This window comes from Sesamum indicum, linkage group LG6 (genome assembly GCF_026168435.1).
Source record: "Sesamum indicum cultivar Baizhima isolate 11 linkage group LG6, ASM2616843v1, whole genome shotgun sequence".
Lineage (NCBI taxonomy): Eukaryota > Viridiplantae > Streptophyta > Magnoliopsida > Lamiales > Pedaliaceae > Sesamum > Sesamum indicum.
Genome location: NC_142662.1, coordinates 6,936,421 through 6,955,670, shown reverse-complemented (window position 1 = coordinate 6,955,670; position 19,250 = coordinate 6,936,421). Strand labels below are relative to the sequence as shown.

Genomic DNA, 19,250 nt, shown 5'->3' with positions numbered 1-19,250 from the left:
AAACAATGAGGCCTAGCTATCTTAACCCTCCCTTCAACTTCAGAATCAAAGTTTCAATCGTTAGTGAACTTTGAGTATGACCCTGGATTTGGAGAGAGAGAGAAGGCAGGCGAGGGATGAGCCAGTTCACAGTTGACACCTATGAACTGTACACGCAACATGCCCATGGCTCTGCATGGTACAGCTCTCTTTTGCATGTGCTCTTTACACTTGATTAAGAATGTCGCAGTAAGCTGTCCCGTTTTTTTTAATAATTCTTGAGGTATGTTCTGTGATGCATAATGCATCATGTAAGCTTGGTAGTTAGGTTCTTCATTGATTATACTCTTTCATGGGTGTTTTCTGCCCTCATTTTTTGGGTCTCGGGTCACTCAATCAATCAAGAAAAAAGCTTTTTCCTTTTAGTGTATTAAGATCCACTTCAAACTTTAAACTTAAACACAGGATATGCATGCATGTAGGTTGTGTGTGTGTGTATATGCGACAGATAACTCTACCAACAGTACCTGCGTGGACTAAGGATTGGCAGCAAATTATGACCCAGGTTTAATTTCTATAGGAACATTTTGGGATTTATCAGTATTTAGACATAAATTTTGTCATTTTGAGTTGAAGACAACTTTTTATCTATTTCTGGATGCTCCTTTTCTCCACTGAACAAATCCTTGCCCATATAATTTTTGACATGTTGAGGCCCTTTCTGCATCAGCATCACAACTCCTGAATTCTCATCTTTATGAATGTATAATAATGGTGCCAGCTTCACTCCTAATTCCATATACACTGAATTGTCTTCTAAGTAGAGCTAGACTTGATTTTATTTGATTTATTTATTACTATATAGAATTTCATTCTACTGGCTTCTCCCATTCACATAGAAACTCCTTCCACTATTAGTAGTGCTTTTCTTGAAACATCCACATCAAATCAAATGGGGCATCACAACTCAGTAATCTGTAACTCCTAGAGGTTTTTTCTCCAAACGAAAAACTCTATCCCAACAGAGTCTAGCCAAACTGCTTAGTGGTCCATACTGAAATTCTGTAATTATAGATGCTGTTTGTAATTATTGGAATAGCTGAGTAAATCAGATTTTCTAGAGCTGACGTTGAATCTATGAGCCAACATTTTGTGTCCACAAGGATCCATCATCCCGGAACCGAAAGGATTCTGCTTCTGTGAAGCTTATATCTGGAGTGTTGGATTCAATACAAGATGGATTTTCACATGGTCTGATACTCTCCAACTCCGTAGCCACTTCTCTTATAGTTGGCCTTTTCTTCCCAGAAAAGTTCAGACATCTCCTTGCCAGATTGGCAACAGCAAGATGCTCTTCCTTAGCACCTTGTTCTATTATCCGGGAATCAAGAATTGTCTGAAGGCGGTTCTCTTCCATGGTTAAGAGAAAACGCATAACTAAACTTTTTTCTTTCTCTGTCACACTGGTAGATATTGGTTTCTGGCCAGTTAAGAGTTCGATAAGAACAACGCCAAAGCTGTAAACATCACTCTTTTCTGTGAATTGGCTTGTTTGGAAGTACTCAGGGTCTAGATAACCGAATGTCCCTTGAACCTTGGTGGTTAAGTGAGTCTGATCTATCGCAACAGATCTTGAAATCCCAAAATCTGACAATTTGGCTCTATATTTTTCATCTAAGAGGATGTTGTTAGACTTCATATCCCTGTGGTATATGGGAATTGAAGTTGCATAATGTAGGTAAGCTAAGGCATCGGCTATCTCTGCAGCGATTCTCAACCGTAGATCCCATGAAAATGGAAAACCGGTACTGTCGTCATGAATGAGGTCGTATAGGGTCCCATTGGGAATGAATTCATATACTAGTAATGGAACTTCTGTCTCCAAACAACATCCTAGTAATTTAACCACATTTCTATGATTTATTTGGGATAGGATGACAACCTCATTTATGAATTCTTCCTGTTGATTTTTATCTACTTGCTTGGACTTCTTCACTGCAACAATTCTTCCATCTGAAAGCATGCCTTTGTAAACTGTACCCTGGCCTCCTCGGCCAAGTATTCGATTTTCATTGAATCTGTCAGTGGCCCTCTCCAATTCCTTAGATGTGAAAATTCTCATTTTACCTAAGAGAAGATCGTGAGCTGACATGTGTTGTTGCAACAGAAGACCTCCGTTTCGTTTGAAAATACTCTGTTTGAGCTGTTTCGCTCTTGTCTTCCTCAGTAATTTGTACAACCATAAGCTAACTGCCAGTAGTATAAATAATCCACAGCCTACGAGTAAACCTGGAAACAAAATTTTAACAAGTGAAATAAGAGAGTTTTTTATGTTGAAATCAATAGCATTAAATCTGCTGCGTCAATGCTGCCGGCATTTTATCGAACCTGCATAAACCGCAGTTTTCTCTGGAGGTCCCAGATAAACGCAACCGATGCCGTATTTTGCACCATCACCATGATAATCAGGAGGGCAAGAACAAATAAAAGAACCAGGAGTATTAATGCACATGGCTTTCGGATCGCATGGATTAGAATCGCATTCATTGATATCTGGCAAATGAATTAAGATGCACAAGATATAATATATATCATGATTAGCTTGTGGATAGATTGATAAGTTTTGTTCTTAATTCGTGCATATTAATACATACTGGAGTCCGCTAACCTTGGCAGCCTGGACTGAGATATGGGTTTCCCTGGTAGCCTTGAGAGCAGTTACAACGGTACCCTCCTAGAGTTGTATCAGGATCAACACACACACTTCCTTCCTCACATATGATCCCACTGCTGTCATTGCAAGTCCGGCTTGGAATTTCCCAATCAATCAGAAGGGGAACCGTTCCCATTGTTCTGTCAACGAATGATGGATCTGAGATGTCAGATACGCTGAAAATGTAGCTGTTTTGCTCTGCAAGAAACGAGTAGCCACATGGGTTAAAGTTATCATCACCAGAGGGATAGTTCATGAACATCATGGTGGTATCAATGTACTGGAGACCCTTCGGTATGGAGGCCTGGCAACAGCCAATTCCAGTGCAAGAACCATTGTTCAATTCCTGAGGTTTGGAGCAAACTGCCACGCAGGCGCTAATGTAGGTACCCAACTTGGACATGAATGAAACATGGTTGCATCCAACGACTGTGAGCTTGTTTTGATTGGAAAAGCTAAAAGGGGTGCCTGACAAATCCATGTAAAATTTAGCACCTTGCAGTATATACCCAGGAACAGCGCAGAGGGAGGTCAAGTTGTTCCTGATGTGTACTTTGGTCTCGGATATACCCAGGACCTCAAGGTTTCCAAGAAATGCCTTTGGAGGGTTGAAAGACGGATTACAGTTTATGTCAAAGAAGGGGTTAATAGAGCAATTGGCGTTTATACCAATGCCAAAAGGGTATGGAACAGTTAAATCTCCACATTTGCTTGGGCAGCCAGGCTTGGCGATATATGGACCATCTGCGAAGGACGTGTTGGAATATATGGCAGCAACAGTCCATGAAAGGTGAGAAGGGAAGAGAAGTAGCATTGCAAAATTGAGAAGTGAGCTTATGTGCATGTTGACAGAAACAGGCTGAATATCACAAAATGTGATTTCTTGATCTTGGAGTTGCATTTCATGAGCTGAACCATGAAATCAACTGGGAAAGAGGACTTATAATACTATGTTTGAAGATGGATTGAACTCTTGGTGTGATCGACTAACAAAGGTTTATAAGTACGTACTCGACTCTTGTCTATTACTACAGTACTGTACATAACCTTAATCCAACTCACACTTGTTTAGCTTTTCAATTCTTGTTCTTCTCTTTGATTTTGTGTCGTTTCCGGGCGGCAGACAGCCCAAAATCTCGTATTCAACGAAAACTATAAGAGTTCTTTTCTCTTGTTTGTCTTTTTTGTTTTGTTTTAAATTTAGACAGCACGGAAACGGAAGCAATGAAGGCACCAAATTGGATTTTTCAGTTGCAAAACCTCTGCCATCTTTGTTCTGTTCAATATATACACGCCCGCGACGTGTATAAAGATAATATCGTGCATGTTATCTAGGAAAAAATTTTATACACACATGTTATTTCGGGAGAGATTAGGTACGGTATGTATATTGAATGGAGTCGAACATAGCCAGATCTGTTTTCCCTTTGCAGCCTTTATATTCAGTGATCTTTTTGAAGAATTCCCGGTTATTTACTAACAATAAACCCTAGCTTAAACCTCTTAAACCCTATATTCGACTTCAGGATCAAAAGTTTCAATCTTTAGTGAACTTAGAAAATATATAGAGACTGTGCGAGTGTGGCTATGGATTTGGAGTGATGAGGGGAGCGTGGGGCGAACAAATTGAGACCCATCGACTGTACACGCAACGTTCTCAGCCGTGGCCATGGCTCTGCTAGTTGTTCTCATGGTAAACCTCTCTTTTAGCATGCCCTCTTTACGCCATTTCTTTGGGTATCTCCCTTTTTCTTGATGAAGAATGTTGCAGCACTAAGCTTCCCTGTTTGGTTTTTTTGATGCTGCCAGCAGTAAGCTAATGGTGCCAGCTGTTGTCTTCTTTCTAGAGCTAGACTTGATTTCCCCTTCACATAGAAACTCCTTCTACTATTAGTAGTGCTTTTCTTGAAACATCCACATCATATTTTAATGATGCATCACAACTTAGTAATCTGTAACTCTGAAGGATTTATCTTTTCTCTAAACGAAAAACTCTATCCTAACAGAGTCTAGTGAAACTGCTTAGTGGTCCATACTGGAATTCTGTAAGTATAGATGTTTAATTGATGATTGGAATAGCCAAGTAAATCAGATTTGCTAGCTTATGATGTTGATTCTACGAACCAACATTTTGTGTCCACAAGGATCAATCATCCGGGAACCAAAAGGATTCTTCTTCCATGAAGCTTATATCTGGAGTGTTAGATTCAATACAAGATGGATTTTCACATGCTCTGATACTTTCCAACTCCATAGCCACTTCTCTTATAGTTGGTCTTTTCTTTCCGTTCAAATTCAGGCATCTCCTTGCCAGATTGGCAACTGCAAGATGCTCTTCCTTAGCACCTTGTTCTGTTATCTGGGAATCAAGAATTGTGTGAAGGCGGTTCTCTTCCATGGTTAAGAGAAAACGTGTAACTAAACTTTTTTCTTCCTCTGTCACACTGGTAGATATCGGTTTCTGGCCAGTTAAGAGCTCAACAAGAACAACCCCGAAGCTGTAGACATCACTCTTTTCTGTGAATTTGCTTGTTTGGAAGTACTCAGGGTCTAGATAGCCGAATGTCCCTTGAACCTTGGTGGTTAAGTGAGTCTGATCTGTCGAAACAGATCTTGAAATCCCAAAATCTGACAATTTGGCTCTATATTTTTCATCTAAGAGGATATTGTTAGACTTCATATCCCTGTGATATATGGGAATTGAAGTAGCGTAGTGTAGGTAAGCTAAGGCATTGGCTATTTCTGTAGCAATTCTCAGCCGTAGATCCCATGAAAATGGGAAACCAGTATTGTCGTCATGAATGAGATCATAGAGGGTCCCATTGGGAATGAATTCATAGACTAGTAAGGGAACTTCTGTCTCCAAGCAACTTCCTAGTAATTTAACCACATTTCTATGATTTATTTGGGATAGGATGACAACCTCGTTTATGAATTCTTCCAGTCGATTTTCATCTACTTGCTTTGACTTCTTCACTGCAACAATTCTTCCGTCCGAAAGCATGCCTTTGTAAACTGTACCCTGACCTCCTCGGCCAAGTATTCGGCTTTCATTGAATCTATCAGTGGCCTTCTCCAATTCCTTAGATGTGAAAATTCTCATTTTACCAAGGACAAGATCATGAGCTGATATGTGTTGTTGCAACAGAAGACCTCCGTTTCGTTTGAAAATACTCTGTTTGAGCTGTTTTGCTCTTCTCCTCCTAAGTACTTTGCACAACCATAAGCTAACTGCCAGTAGTATAAATAATCCCGAGCCTATGAGTAAACCTGCAAGCAAAATTTCAACAGGTAAAACGAGAGAGTTTTTAATGCTGAAGGCACTAGCATTAAATCTGCTGTGTGATGGTAAATGTGCCAGCATTTCCTCTAACCTGCATACAGGGCGGTTTTGTTTGGAGGTGGCAGAGAAATGCAACCAGAGCCATATTTTGCGCCATCACCAAGATAATTGGGAGGGCAAGAACAATTAAAAGAACCAGGAAGATTAATGCATATGGCTTTTGGATGACATGGATTAAACTTGCATTCATTGATATCTGGCAAAGAATTAAGATGCACAAGATATAACATATATCATGATAAGCTTGTCGATGAATTGATAAATTTTGTTCTTAATTAGTGCATGTAATAGATACCAGAATCCGCTAACCTTGACAGCCTGGACTGAGATATGGGTTTCCCTGGTAGCCTCGAGAGCAGTTACAGCGGTAACCTCCAATAGTTGTACCAGGATCAACACATACACTTTCTCCTGCACATATGATATTGCTGCTTTGGTTGCAAGTTCGATTTGCAATCGCCCAATCAATCACAAGGGGCACTGTGTCCATTGTTCTTTTGGTGAATGATGTGTCTGAGATGTCAGATGCTCTGAAACTGTAGCTACTTTGCTCTGCAAGAAACGAGTAGCCGCATGGGTTAAAATTATCATTGCTGGACTGAGCATTCAAGAGCAGCATGGTGGTAGCGATGTACTGGAGGCCCTTCGGTATGGAGGCCTGGCAACAGCCAATTCCAGAGCAAGAACCATCGCTCAATTCCTGAGGTTTGGAGCAAACTGCTATGCAAGAACTAATGTAGTTATCCAACTTGGATTCTTTCGACATCAAGGAAACATGGTTACATCCCACAACTGTGAGCTTGTTTTGATTGGAAAGGCTAAAAGGGGTGCCTGACAAATCCAACACGGACATGCTATTATCAATGCTATTGTTACAGATGGAGGCTAAGTGGTTCTTGATGCGTATTTGTGTCTCAGATATACCCACAACCTCGAGGTTTCCCAGAAATGCCTTTGGAGGATCAAAAGATGAATTACAGTTTATATCAAAGGAGGGGTTGATCGAGCAATTCGCCTTGATACCGATGCCAAAAGGGTATGGAACATTTAAATCGCCACATTTGCTCGGGCAGCCAGGCTTGGCGATGTTGGGACCTTCTGCAAAGGAAGTAGTGGAATATATGGAGGTGGAGTTGTAGGAAAGTGTCCATGGAATGTGCAGCAAAAATTGCAGCAAAGTAAAATGCAGAAGTGAGCGTATTTCCATGTTTGCTGTTGGTTGAATACAGCAAAATGTGCTTGTTTACAGCTGAAGCATACAATCAGATGGAAGAGAGGACTTATTAATCTATGCTTACTGTAACGGATTCATATCTTAGATTTATCAACTAAAAAAGGTTGTTTGTGTGTCTTAAACTAGTGCAAGTATCTGTTTAACCTTGATCATCCATATGGTTTGTGCCGTATCCGGGCGGCTGAGGTCAGAGACTTCTTGTATTGAACGAGAGCCTGCATTTTAGACTCTGGTTTTTCATACTTTTTCTTTTTGTAAATTTAAGGCATCACCCATTAGTAATCAACACACCTAATTAATTAATAACCAAACTACTTTTTTGAAAAATATTTGTCCCCATTTTATTTTGAAAATTACTAATACACTATGATATTTGCTGAAATTCTGTAATATCTTGATCGAGGTTTAAAATTATCAACTTTATACTTATTGTATATATTTTTTTATTTTAAGAAATTCAAAAATTATAAATAAATCGGATACAACTTTTAAAAATTATAGAAAAATGTCATCCATGTACACAAAAACCTTTTGATCAACTCATCATAAAAAGTCAATCAGCTAGTTGTAGGACAATTATTAAAATTAGAACTATTAATAATTTTTCAAACAACAACTATATTTTTAAGTTGACTAAATCTCAGAATATTTGTTGTAATATATTCTGATTTTTAAATAGTCTTTTCTATGTAACAACGTCCGAGGAGTTAGAATAACTGTGTTTGATGTATATTTTAATCTGTTAATTGAGGTAACCTCATCTAAAACAAAAAAAATAACAAATATATTATTGTCTCTTTTTCTCCTCTAGATTTTTGTTGTGCTTTTTTCTCTTTCTTTTTTCTTTTTGTCTAGTAATATAATTTTCAACATTATCCTTCAAGCTATCCTTTTTGTTAAATAGTAGTCGCAGTACTTTGGCAGGACGGGCATAAAAAAAAAATTATAATGTGAGAGGAAGAAAAAGAAATTGTGAAAATGAGAAAAAAATGAGAGGAAGAAATAATCGTGGAATAAGGTGAATGAAAAAAATAAATTATAATTATGAATTTATTAAAAATATTACAGTCATTTTTTTTAAGAGCATGAATGAATTAAAATGTAAATTTGGGTATCTAAAAATCGGTATAAAATTATTATTTTATAAGAATAAATATAAATTAATATTTTTATACAAGTGACTAAGAAATATTACATTAAAATAAATAAAAAAATTTAAATTTTAAGCAGACAAATTGGGTGTGAGAGTTGAATACGATGGCTAAATGTACTTGCTTTTGCGCTTTTTCCAAGAGTCGCTTGCTGCTTGTTGCGCTTCTAGCTTGTCTTATCTTTCGGAAAAATCCCCAATTACTTCCAAACAATAAACCCTAGCTTAAGCCTCTTAAACCCTCTCTTCAACTTCAGAATTGAAAGTTTCGATCTTTAGTGGACTTTGAAAATATATAGAGACTGTGCGAGTGTGAGTATGGATTTGGAGAGAGAAGGGGGGCGTGGGGCGAACCAGTTGAGACCCATTGACTGTACTCGCAACGTTCTCAGCCGTGCCCATGGCTCTGCTAGTTGTTCTCATGGTACAGCTCCCTTTTGCATTCCCTCTACTAGCCTTTTGTTTCTTTATTTTCTCGTTCTCGATGAAATAATTTCGACGTTAGCTGGGGCGTTTTGTGTTTTAATCCTGGAGGTGGAGTCTTTGCTGCATAATGTGTCACGTAGGAGTTGTTTCCGGTGTTAGGTTCTTCATTCATTGTAGTCTTTCTGATTGATGTTTTGCGCCTTCATTTTTGGTAGCGAGTCGTTTCATCATACAAGAACAAGTACAAGAATATGCTTATCCATTTTTGCCGTTTTTCTGAGTTTCTGTGTTTGGATAGGCATTTCTTAGGTGTGTCCTGGGGTGGGGGGTCATTTGAATTGTGATATTGATTTTGTTTAAAAAGACTTGATACATCTAATTTAGTTTTTGAGTGGAGAAAGCTGTTGACGATATGGTGTTTATGGGATATTAAACCACATAATTTCTTACCACTGTATCTTGAATACATTTTGTAGAGTTTCATTTTTCTAGCATGCACTACAGAGGTTTTCTTTGTCTCAGGGGAGACCAGGGTGCTTGCTGCTGTTTATGGACCTAAAGCTGGGACAAAAAAGAATGAGAACCCGGAAAAAGCTTGTATAGAAGTGATTTGGAAGCCTAAAACAGGGCAGATTGGTAAGATTATTTCTAATGTTGTCCTTAAAATGTGAAGCTACTTTATTGTGACTTCTTTTACTGGTTGCAATTGATTTATGTTTAGGCATGTATGTAAGTGAAGAAAAGAATCTAAAAAGCAGGGTATTTCCTTGCAATAGACATGCCGTAGGATCCAGTGACTTATAGTATTAAAATTTGTGCGTTATAGTTTTGAAGAATGGTTTGTGTTGCCTATCTGTGTGGCATGCTTTCATAGGGAAATTTTTGTTTTCTAGAATGAAGCTCCAAACGTCCCTGATCATTTCCATTTGAAATCTTGTAGGTTAAATAAAAGATTGTATGAATTAATTTTGCATGCTCCCTTATGTGAGAGTGTTATAACTATTGTCTTTATTTCGTTATGCAATTGCTATATATGGTCAATATATGGTTCTTATAATTTTATATGGCTAATTATGGAACATGGAAATTTATTAGGAAAATCTGAGAAGGAGTTTGAGATGATACTGAAGAGAACATTGCAAAATATCTGCCTTTTAACTGTTCATCCGAACACCACAACATCAATTATAGTTCAGGTGAGGCTGCATGGATTGGTGAAGTGAAGGCACCCACTTGTCCAATCTCTTTACTCATGACATTCTCAAACCTTTGATCCTTGGAATTCCACGTTGCCTTATTACTTAAGATCTCAATGTGGTCAATTTTCTTTATCGTCTGAAGCCTGAAACAAAATTCTCGGATCTCCATGATTAAGAACATAACCTTTCTTACTCAACCAGGTTGCAATATATGAGATTGCTGAATATTTTGAGGGGCAGAGCAAAAGTAGTACAAGCCTGTATTACAAAAGGATCATAAGCACAAGAGGGATGGAGAAAATAAAAACTTTCAAAATTAACATGTCTTAGATCATTTCAGTGCCTATTCTTTGTAGCAACATAAACCTTCTTTTCACTCTCATTAGAGTGTGATCTGGCTACATCAACTGCATATGTCCTTTGGTTGTGTCAGAATCAATCTTATGAGGTGCACGGTTTTCATATTTGTTGCAGGTTGTCCACGATGATGGTTCTGTATCCTTTTCTGCTCATGTTTAATTGTTTGTTTATGCTAAAATGTTGGACTTCATTCATGATTTTGGCCAAGTATCATTCACAGGGCAGAAGAGGCGCATGGTAGCAAAACTTTGCGGATAAAGCTAATGCTATCACCATTTCTGTTTTGGTTTTGTTTGCGGATAAAACTTTAGCAAAACTTTGCGGATAAAACTTTAGCACGAATTATTATTTCCTTTCTTTTGGAAAATGCTATCTCTCAGCTTCCTTGACCATGCTTTGTTTAAGCTTCTCCCGTGTGCTATACATGCAGCATGTGCTGCTCTTGTAGATGCCGGAATCCCTTTGAAATATCTTGCTGGTAAAATGATACATTAACTATTTTTCGGCTTTTGTTTATAAGGCGGCTTTGTTAGACTGAGTACTAATGTCATAACCTTCAATTTCTGTAGTCGCCATATGTTGTTGTCTTACAGAAAGTGGGCAGATTATATTGGACCCCAGCAAGCTAGAGGAACAGGTACTACCTTCTTACCTGTGTAGTGTATCAATATCTTTATTGGAGACTCATCCAATTGATAGCATTATTCCCCCTTTCATTTCTGGGTTATATATAGTCTTTACCAAAAATCATGACTTTGGCTTGGGTATGTGCTGCCTTCGCCTTGTAAATTCACATTTTGTACATGTTGTAGCATAAATGCCTCAAAAAATATGTGTTTGTTTATTATGGCAGAGAATGAAGGGATTTGTATGTATAGCTTTCCCAAGCTCAATTCAGTCTGTAATTTCTCAAGGATCAGCAGATGTGGGTGGAGAATCAGTGGGCAATGGGGTTATCACATCTCTTACACATGGTGTAATGCCAGGTTACTCCTTTCTTTAGCATATCTATCAGTTAATTAACTTGCCTGTTTATGTATTAACTACAAATAGTAGTTCAAACGCCAAATCTAGTTTTGACCTTTTTCATATGCACTCAAGCAAAATTTTTCAACTTCTGTTGCATGTCTGTACTCGCATGTGATGTATTATGTTGGTTGTCATGGTTCTTCATACAAATCGGCATGACGATGGCATCTTTAAATGCAACTAATGTATTTGTGTTTTTTCTTCTTTTTGACACAGTGGACGATTACTTTCAGTGTGTAGAACAAGGGCGTGCAGCAATTATACCGCTGTCTAATATCCTTAAAAAGAGATTGCAATCACAACCAGCAAGTAAGCAATCCAAGGCTGGTTGAACTTGTTATGACCCAAGCATAATAACAAGGGGGAAAAGAAAAAAGGACAGAAAAATTCCCTTGTGACCGAGAATTTGTTTTTACCTGGTTGGACAATTCATTGAAGCTTTCTAGTTGCCATGATACACTTCCTGGGAAATGTATTTGTTAGTGGATAAGTATGAATTTGTCCCACTGCCTTGACGATGCCTTCTTACGTGTCTGGTTGTGGACTTGTCGGATCATAGAATCAACAGTTTTTGGGGTAGGTTTCAACTGTAATGATATCCACATGTTTCAACTTGCAGATATTCAATTGTCATAGCCAATCAGAATTAATCACCTGATAATTAAAGTACGAATCACAAGCTGCTAGCCTCGTATATCTCTAAATCACGGCAACATAATTATTGGTTGTTGGAATGAGCACAACTTAAACATTACAAGAATATCCTGGGATGGGAGATTGTTTCATCTTATCCAACCATTATTCAGTTCTGTGACTTCTGTGCACGCATTACGTACTTTTTACCTGTATCACTCCTAGGCAAAGTACTGCAGGATGTACTATGAATGGTTTGGGTAATATAAATCTGGATCAGTCACGACTCAATTATTGATTCATTTATTGAAAAATGTTCATACTTCATTTCATTTAAAATCAAAATTATGTTGAGTTTTAATTGAGAGCATAAATTTGAAACTTATTTGATTATGAAAGAAAATGCTATTTGTAAGGGAAGTTGGACCAGTAGGTCAATCACAAATGTTTCACACACACAAAAAAAATAAAATTGATGAATGTAGTGTACGTATCTCAATTACAAAAGAACACCTAACTCAGAATCAAAATTGGTTGCACCCATTCAATAAGACTACAAATATTATTACATTTGTTATACAATTGTTGATACTAGTTGAATTGTACGGCAATTGACAAGAGTCAATCTTGGGAATGCAGATTCCTTGGGAGTGAGCTGAAGCAAACACATGCATTATGTTTGGATTAATATTTTGAATATTTTTGTTTTGGTGTTTTGAAGATAGACAGAGAAAATAGAGATAAGTAAATATGTGTTTTGAAATAGATGGTATGTTTGAATATATGTTTTGATATAATATAAAATAGTGTAAAATAAGTGATGTAGGTTTTATGTTGGGAGTTGAGAGACAGGAGTTACTATTCATTATCAAATCATGTTTTTGAATATATATATATTTAGTAATGTATATGTGTATGTATATAGTATTTTGTTTGTTAGTGAAATATAATATATATATTTATGTTAAGTAATTTTTTTTATTGAGGAATTTCTTTTTACATTTTAAATTAATTATAATTTTAATGCATAATTAAATACATTGTAGTATTATCTCCAAAATGATTTTGTTAGACTTTATCTTTGGAATGAAAAAACATAATATATAAAACTCGATCAATTTTCAGATTTGAGGCCTCGCGCAGCGACGGCGTTGACTACGGTGACGGCGGCGACGCGAACGATAGAGAAAAGAGCACTCCAATTCCTGCAAATTTCACATAATAAAAGTTAGAGCAAACAACAAAAGAGAAAGAAAAAAAACACGAGCAAAAACAAGAAAAGAAGATCTGCCGACCGTCTGCCAAGAAGAACCAAAATGAAAGAAGAAGAAACAGAAGAAAAAAGAGAAGAAGAAAAGGAAAGAGAGAAGAAAGAAGAAAGAAAAGAAAGAGAAGAAAAAAGCTGCAGAAAAGAAAGAAAGAGAGTGAGAAAAGAAGGGATAAGAACAAGAAAAATAGATAAGAATAAAAAATAATAAATAATAATAATAATAAAAAATTTAAATTACAATTGCACACGCAAAACACAAAACCAAACATAGGCATGGGTTGTCAGAAGATGCTGGTTTTGTCTCGGAACGAATGCGGGTGAAATAAATGACGCTCTTCTTCTCCCATCTGGATCATCACAGTTAATCAATAACTCCTCTGAGAAACCACTGACCTTTTGATAGCTGATGGCAACCAGTTGTAGCTACTATGCATTTCCCCTGATGATCAGTTGCACTGCTGAAAGCAGGCCTCCAAGATTTGGTCTCCCAAAACCCTCTACCTCATCATCATCATCTGCTGCTTGTAAGGTCATGAAACTGATCCCCTATCATCGCCAGATTTCGACTATAATGGATCTTCCAATTAAGGAGATTGCAGGGAAATTATTAGAGGCTTTGGTTGATCACGTGTTTGAATTTGTCGACCAACCCTACCTCCCATCTCAGGTACATAGATGCATACGTGCATGCATGCTGTTCGCTAAATTCATCGTTAATTTCATACGTAAGTACTAGCTTAATTTACCGTCAACTGATCTGGTGCTATTCTTTCAACAAGAGCAACTTCGCTCCAGTAGACGAGATCGGAGAACCCGTCCGAGCGACCCTAGTCCATGGCAGCATCCCTCATGATCTCCCAGAGGGTGTATACATTAGAACCGGTGAGTGCTAAGCGATGATCAAATTTGTAATTGATGTTAATGAATGTGTGTGCGTTATAATCTCATTCTCTCTGATCAGGCTCGAATCCTCTTCATGGAGTACAAAAATCGGCAGTTTCGATATTTGGAAAGTCGAGCCATGTTTGGGTAGAGGGAGAAGGAATGATTCATGCACTCTACTTCAACAAAGACAGTAGTGATGGAGGCTGGACAACCTTTTACAACAACAAATATGTCTCCACAGACACATTTGAACTAGAAAAGGAAAAGAAGAAGCCTGTTTTTCTTCCCGCTACGGAAGGGGATCCCCCTGCTGTTCTCTCAGCTTTCCTTCTCAACCTGGTCAGCATCACCAATACCTTCAAATTAATAAATATCCATCACACAAACTTTATTAAATAAAATCTCGTCCATTGATCCATCGTTCTAAGTTTAATCAGAATTGTTCCGACTACGTTTAAACGAGCCTTGTGTATATATGAATTGAAGTAGGTAATTAATTGTGCAGATGAGGTTTGGCGTGGCTAACAAGAACATGAGCAATACCAACGTTTTCGAACACGCCGGAAAGCACTACACGATCTCGGAGAATGATGTTGCTCCTTATGAGATCGACATTCGTAACCTTGAAACTATAGGCACTTGGGATGAGATTGCTGACTCCTGGAATCGTCCATTCACCAGTCACCCTAAGGTACAAATTTACTCATATTTAATTACTATTATTAAAACGAAAATTTTGTAATTATAGTCTCCTAAGTATGAGAGTTGTCAATTTCAGTTTTGTACCAACCTATTTCGATAATTTTGTCTTGTCATCTAACAAATTTTCACACAGAGGAAAAAAAAATGATTAAAATTTGTTTAAATAGTTGAGAAGGTACACCCAATTAAGCTGGAATCTGCCATTTTAACAAATTCTGGTCATTTTTCTCCTAAATGTGAGAAATTTTTAAAATGAGCAAAATACAACATGCCTTTCTGTGTTATGCGGAAATAGCAATTTACCCTCTTGTGTTAAAAAAATAAGCAATTTATCCTCTGTGTTTTAATAAAATGAGAAAAGTACCCCCTCACACAAGTAGTGTTATATACACACTCATTTTTCTTTTTTTTTTTTAATTATTTTTTGTATCTTTTTCTTTACAATCGACATCTTATCTTAAAAAATGAATGGTCCAGATTTAATTACATATATAATTTATATTCAAAATTTTAAAATATAGATAATATATATTATATATATACATATATGTATAGCCCAACTCCTTCTCTCCGTCGCCGGCGCTAGCGGCGCCCATCCCCCTCCCCCACGGATCGTCCCTCTCCCCAGCCGCCATCGCCCCCTTCCCCTCCCCCAGCCTCCCGTCGTCGCCCCCCTCCCCTCCCCTCCCCTTTTCTGTCTCCCCTTCCGTTCCCCCAGCCTCCCGACCTCACCCCCTTCCCCTCCCCCACCTCCCGCCGTCATCCGCTTCCCCTTCTCGTCAGCCATTTTTTTATTTTTCTATCAATATTATATGTATATATGTGTATGTATAACTTATAATTTAATTTTATAAATAATTATTTTTTATTTTTTATTTTTTGTTTATATTATATATGTATATATAAACTACAATTATGTCTATAACTTGTATAAATCTGAATCATCAATCTGATTTAAATAGATAGGATCCATTAATTTTATATATAAATATGAATCATTCTAAGCCATTCATTTGCTTAACAAATCTCCACCGTTAATATATATATATAAAATCTAATTGTTCAAATTTAAGGGTATAAATGTCATTTTATAAATAAAATTTAATCAAAATCGCACATAGGGCATGCATATTGCACCTGTCCCATGAGGAGAGTATTTTGCTTCTTTTTTAAGAACACAAAGGAGTGAATTGCTTATTTTTTTAATACAAGGGAATAAATTGCTATTTCCGTAACATAGGAGGGGGGAAATCAGTTTGTCCTTTTTAAAATTATAGGACAAAATTATCGAATTGAATTCGTATAGCACTAAAATTGCAATTTTTGCTTTTTTAAAATGACATATAATTCTTTTATAATTTAATTATCTTTATCATAAATAATTAAAATCATTTTAAATTAAATTTATGTAAGCTTACGATCTACATATCTTGACAGAAAGCGCCAAGGACTGGTGAGCTTGTAACAATTGGGATTGACGCGAAAAACCCTTATTTGGTATTGGGAGTCATCTCAGGTAAATATATATTATATATATATATGATGTATTAATTATGATTTAATTTTATATCATTTTTCCAGTAATTAATATTGTAATCTTACATTATTAATGGAGTCGTTAATTTATTTTTGGGTAATTAATTTCAGCTGATGGTAAAAAGCTAATACATAAAGTTGATTTGAGATTTAAAAGGAGCATCTTGTGCCATGAGATGGGGGTCACCCAAAGGTAGCTATATATGCTTAATTTGGCTATGTAATATATATATATATATTCATGTCATCGTTTAATAATTATTTCAAGGGTTAAATGTAATTTGTCCCTTGTGATATGTAAAATGAGTAAAAAAACTCTTATGAAAAAGAATAACAAATTACCCTTTGTGTTTTGAAAAATGAAGCAAATTACCTATCAAAAGTTTATATAGGAGGATAATTTGCTTTATTTTCTAAATTAAAAGACATGGGATAATCTGCTATTTTTTTTTTTTTTTGCAGTGAATTTTTTACTCATTTTTCATATCACATAGAGTAAATTACATTTTTCCCGTTATTACAGTATCATTGCAACATAATTTTATTTCATCTGCAGGTATAATATTATACCAGATTTTCCCACGATTATAGACTTAAATCGACTGTTAAGGGGAGGCTCGTAAGTGTGTGTGTATATATATCTCTCCCCTTGCCCTGACCTTTGCACCCCCTGCATTAATTAATTTGTGAGTGTCCAATATATTTAAATTACCATACAATATTGTTGATTATGTAGGTTAATAAGATATGAAAAGGAAGAATATGCAAGAATCGGAGTAATGCCTCGTTACGGTGAAGTTGATTCCGTGCGGTGGTTTGAAGTGAAGCCATGTTGCGCATTTCACATCATCAATTGTTACGAGGAAGATGATGAGGTACTTTGAACATATAGTAGATGGATTTTTCTATCATATATATAATAATGATAATATGGGTGGTGAAGTAGGTTGTGGTAATGGGATGTAGAGCTCAAGATTCGATCATTCCAGGGCCTGATTTGGGGAAGGACAAATTGGAGTGGTTCTCAAGAGGATTTAAGAAGGTAGATTCATACGATGATCATAGTAATATGGAAGAAGGGTTTCTTTTTGCTCGTCCTTACGAGTGGAGACTGAATATGAAAACGGGACAAGTGAAAGAGAGGTATCTGGTGGGCCTTCAATTCTCAATGGATTTCCCTATCATAAATCACAATTTTACAGGACTCAAAACTAAGTATGCGTACACTCAACTTGTTCATTCCCATGCTAGTTCTGCTGCAGGTAACAATTTCAATTATCTTCCCTCAAATTATTCATCATCTCATATCTATATATATATATATATATATCTATAAAATATTTTGTTGACAGGCATGGTCAAGTATGGAGGGCTGGCTAAACTATGTTTGCAAGACAACAATGTCCAATTCTTAGAGGTATATATGTATGTACCACGTACATTAACAAAGACGTACATATATTATATGTACGTACCATTGATAATTAATTTTTATACATGCATAGGGAACGCAAAATGGTGAGGGTAGTGGAGAAGAGTATAGAAAGATTGAATACCACATGTTTCCAGAAAATACCTTCTGCACGGGAGCTTCATTCGTGGCCAAACAAGGATCTGTAGACGAAGACGATGGCTGGCTCATCACTTTTGTACACAATGAGGACACCAACACATCCGAGGTATACATAGTTGATGCAAAGAAGATTTCAAGTGAGGCAGTTGCCAAAATTAGATTGCCATGCAGGGTGCCTTATGGATTTCATGGAGCCTACATGCATGCCTCTTAAACATGCTTCCTCAATTATCAACATTGCTTTCAATTTCATATATTTGTTCTTCATTTTCTATGCTGAAGCAGATTGTACAATCTTCTAATTAATTACAACAAAATTAATAAATTAGCTCCTAAAGTGTGAGCTTAATGTAATACTAATCTTATACTATGTTCTCGCTCTAAATACCATGTTAATGGCCTCAAATCCAGCCTTGGACTCACCCCCCTTGGGCCGAGTTGATGAGTGTTGAATCCACCAAAAATATTTTTCTGCTAAAACTTTTGAAAGTAGTGAGTAAGGTCGAATCCACAGAGATTGATTTTTAAATTAATTCCTTTAAATAAAAATAAAAAGAGGATGGGGGATTTGTTCCAAGTCTAAATTCAGAAAATAAAATAAAGAAAAGAAATAAATATGAGAAGAAATATTTCTAATTGAAGACATGATCATGCTTGATTCAACTGTTGATCATAGATACAATGATGACGATCATTCATGAGGTAAATTTGTTATGGTCATTGGTACTACCTATGTAGCACCCCATTTGCTACAAGAGCTATATCTACCCTAAACGTCATAGTTATAGTAATCCCTGTGTTCATATATATACATTTGCACATAATTATCTAATCAATATGCATACGTAATCACAATGTCATAACAAGCGTAATGAACCTACATCATCATATATGCACATCAAACACCACAGGTAGTCCACCACAGTTGATCTCTACGCCCATGTTCTCTTTATACAAACAAAATATGATGTGTACTCTAGCTGACAAGAAGAGAAAACAGCACACTGGCCCGACCTGACTGAGTATAGTGCGTAGACCTATTCTTCAACAGTCAGATACCTCAAAGTCTACTCCTGAAAGAAAATGTCAGCAGAGGGACGAGTCTGCCACTCAGTAAGCAAATAACCAGCCTTATCTATATATGCATGTCAAACACAGTCCAAACAAGATAAACAAGCGACACGAATAGAATACAATCAATTTAATTCCAACATAATC

General features: G+C 36.7%; 4 protein-coding genes and 1 long non-coding RNA gene across 6 annotated transcripts; 2 read left to right on the top strand and 3 right to left on the bottom strand.

The window, feature by feature from the left end:
* Nucleotides 1-939: 939 nt before the first annotated feature.
* On the bottom strand, nucleotides 940-3,681 carry LOC105165058 (wall-associated receptor kinase-like 8). Its single transcript, XM_020694885.2, has 3 exons — nucleotides 2,648-3,681; nucleotides 2,368-2,532; nucleotides 940-2,268 (listed from the first exon to the last, which is right to left on the bottom strand). Exons 1-3 carry the CDS (start codon nucleotides 3,591-3,593, stop codon nucleotides 1,115-1,117), a joined length of 2,265 nt encoding a protein of 754 aa, XP_020550544.1. The 5' UTR covers nucleotides 3,594-3,681; the 3' UTR covers nucleotides 940-1,114.
* LOC105165059 (wall-associated receptor kinase-like 8) lies at nucleotides 3,682-7,334 on the bottom strand. The gene is made up of 3 exons (XM_088881899.1): nucleotides 6,345-7,334; nucleotides 6,067-6,231; nucleotides 3,682-5,962 (listed from the first exon to the last, which is right to left on the bottom strand). Exons 1-3 carry the CDS (start codon nucleotides 7,240-7,242, stop codon nucleotides 4,839-4,841), a joined length of 2,187 nt encoding a protein of 728 aa, XP_088738025.1. The 5' UTR covers nucleotides 7,243-7,334; the 3' UTR covers nucleotides 3,682-4,838.
* Nucleotides 7,335-8,610: 1,276 nt separating this feature from the next.
* LOC105164746 (Ribosomal protein S5 domain 2-like superfamily protein) lies at nucleotides 8,611-12,055 on the top strand. Its single transcript, XM_011083495.3, has 8 exons — nucleotides 8,611-8,843; nucleotides 9,368-9,481; nucleotides 9,941-10,041; nucleotides 10,519-10,539; nucleotides 10,810-10,882; nucleotides 10,974-11,041; nucleotides 11,258-11,390; nucleotides 11,650-12,055. The coding sequence occupies exons 1-8, from the start codon at nucleotides 8,738-8,740 to the stop codon at nucleotides 11,763-11,765; spliced, it is 732 nt and encodes a 243-aa protein (XP_011081797.1). The 5' UTR covers nucleotides 8,611-8,737; the 3' UTR covers nucleotides 11,766-12,055.
* A 980-nt stretch (nucleotides 12,056-13,035) lies between these two features.
* LOC148787675 (uncharacterized) lies at nucleotides 13,036-13,584 on the bottom strand. The gene is made up of 2 exons (XR_016065725.1): nucleotides 13,362-13,584; nucleotides 13,036-13,271 (listed from the first exon to the last, which is right to left on the bottom strand). It is a non-coding gene; the product is annotated as an uncharacterized LOC148787675 (long non-coding RNA).
* An 8-nt stretch (nucleotides 13,585-13,592) lies between these two features.
* On the top strand, nucleotides 13,593-18,402 carry LOC105164747 (carotenoid 9,10(9',10')-cleavage dioxygenase 1). Of its 2 annotated transcripts, XM_011083496.3 has the most exons (11): nucleotides 13,593-14,003; nucleotides 14,116-14,218; nucleotides 14,298-14,560; nucleotides 14,727-14,912; nucleotides 16,361-16,439; nucleotides 16,571-16,652; nucleotides 17,016-17,078; nucleotides 17,196-17,334; nucleotides 17,406-17,721; nucleotides 17,812-17,876; nucleotides 17,965-18,402. In XM_011083496.3, the coding sequence occupies exons 1-11, from the start codon at nucleotides 13,743-13,745 to the stop codon at nucleotides 18,244-18,246; spliced, it is 1,839 nt and encodes a 612-aa protein (XP_011081798.1). In that variant the 5' UTR covers nucleotides 13,593-13,742; the 3' UTR covers nucleotides 18,247-18,402. The 2 variants fall into 2 exon arrangements, with proteins under 2 accessions (XP_011081798.1, XP_020550180.1); XM_020694521.2 differs by lacking the exon at nucleotides 17,016-17,078.
* Nucleotides 18,403-19,250: the final 848 nt, after the last annotated feature.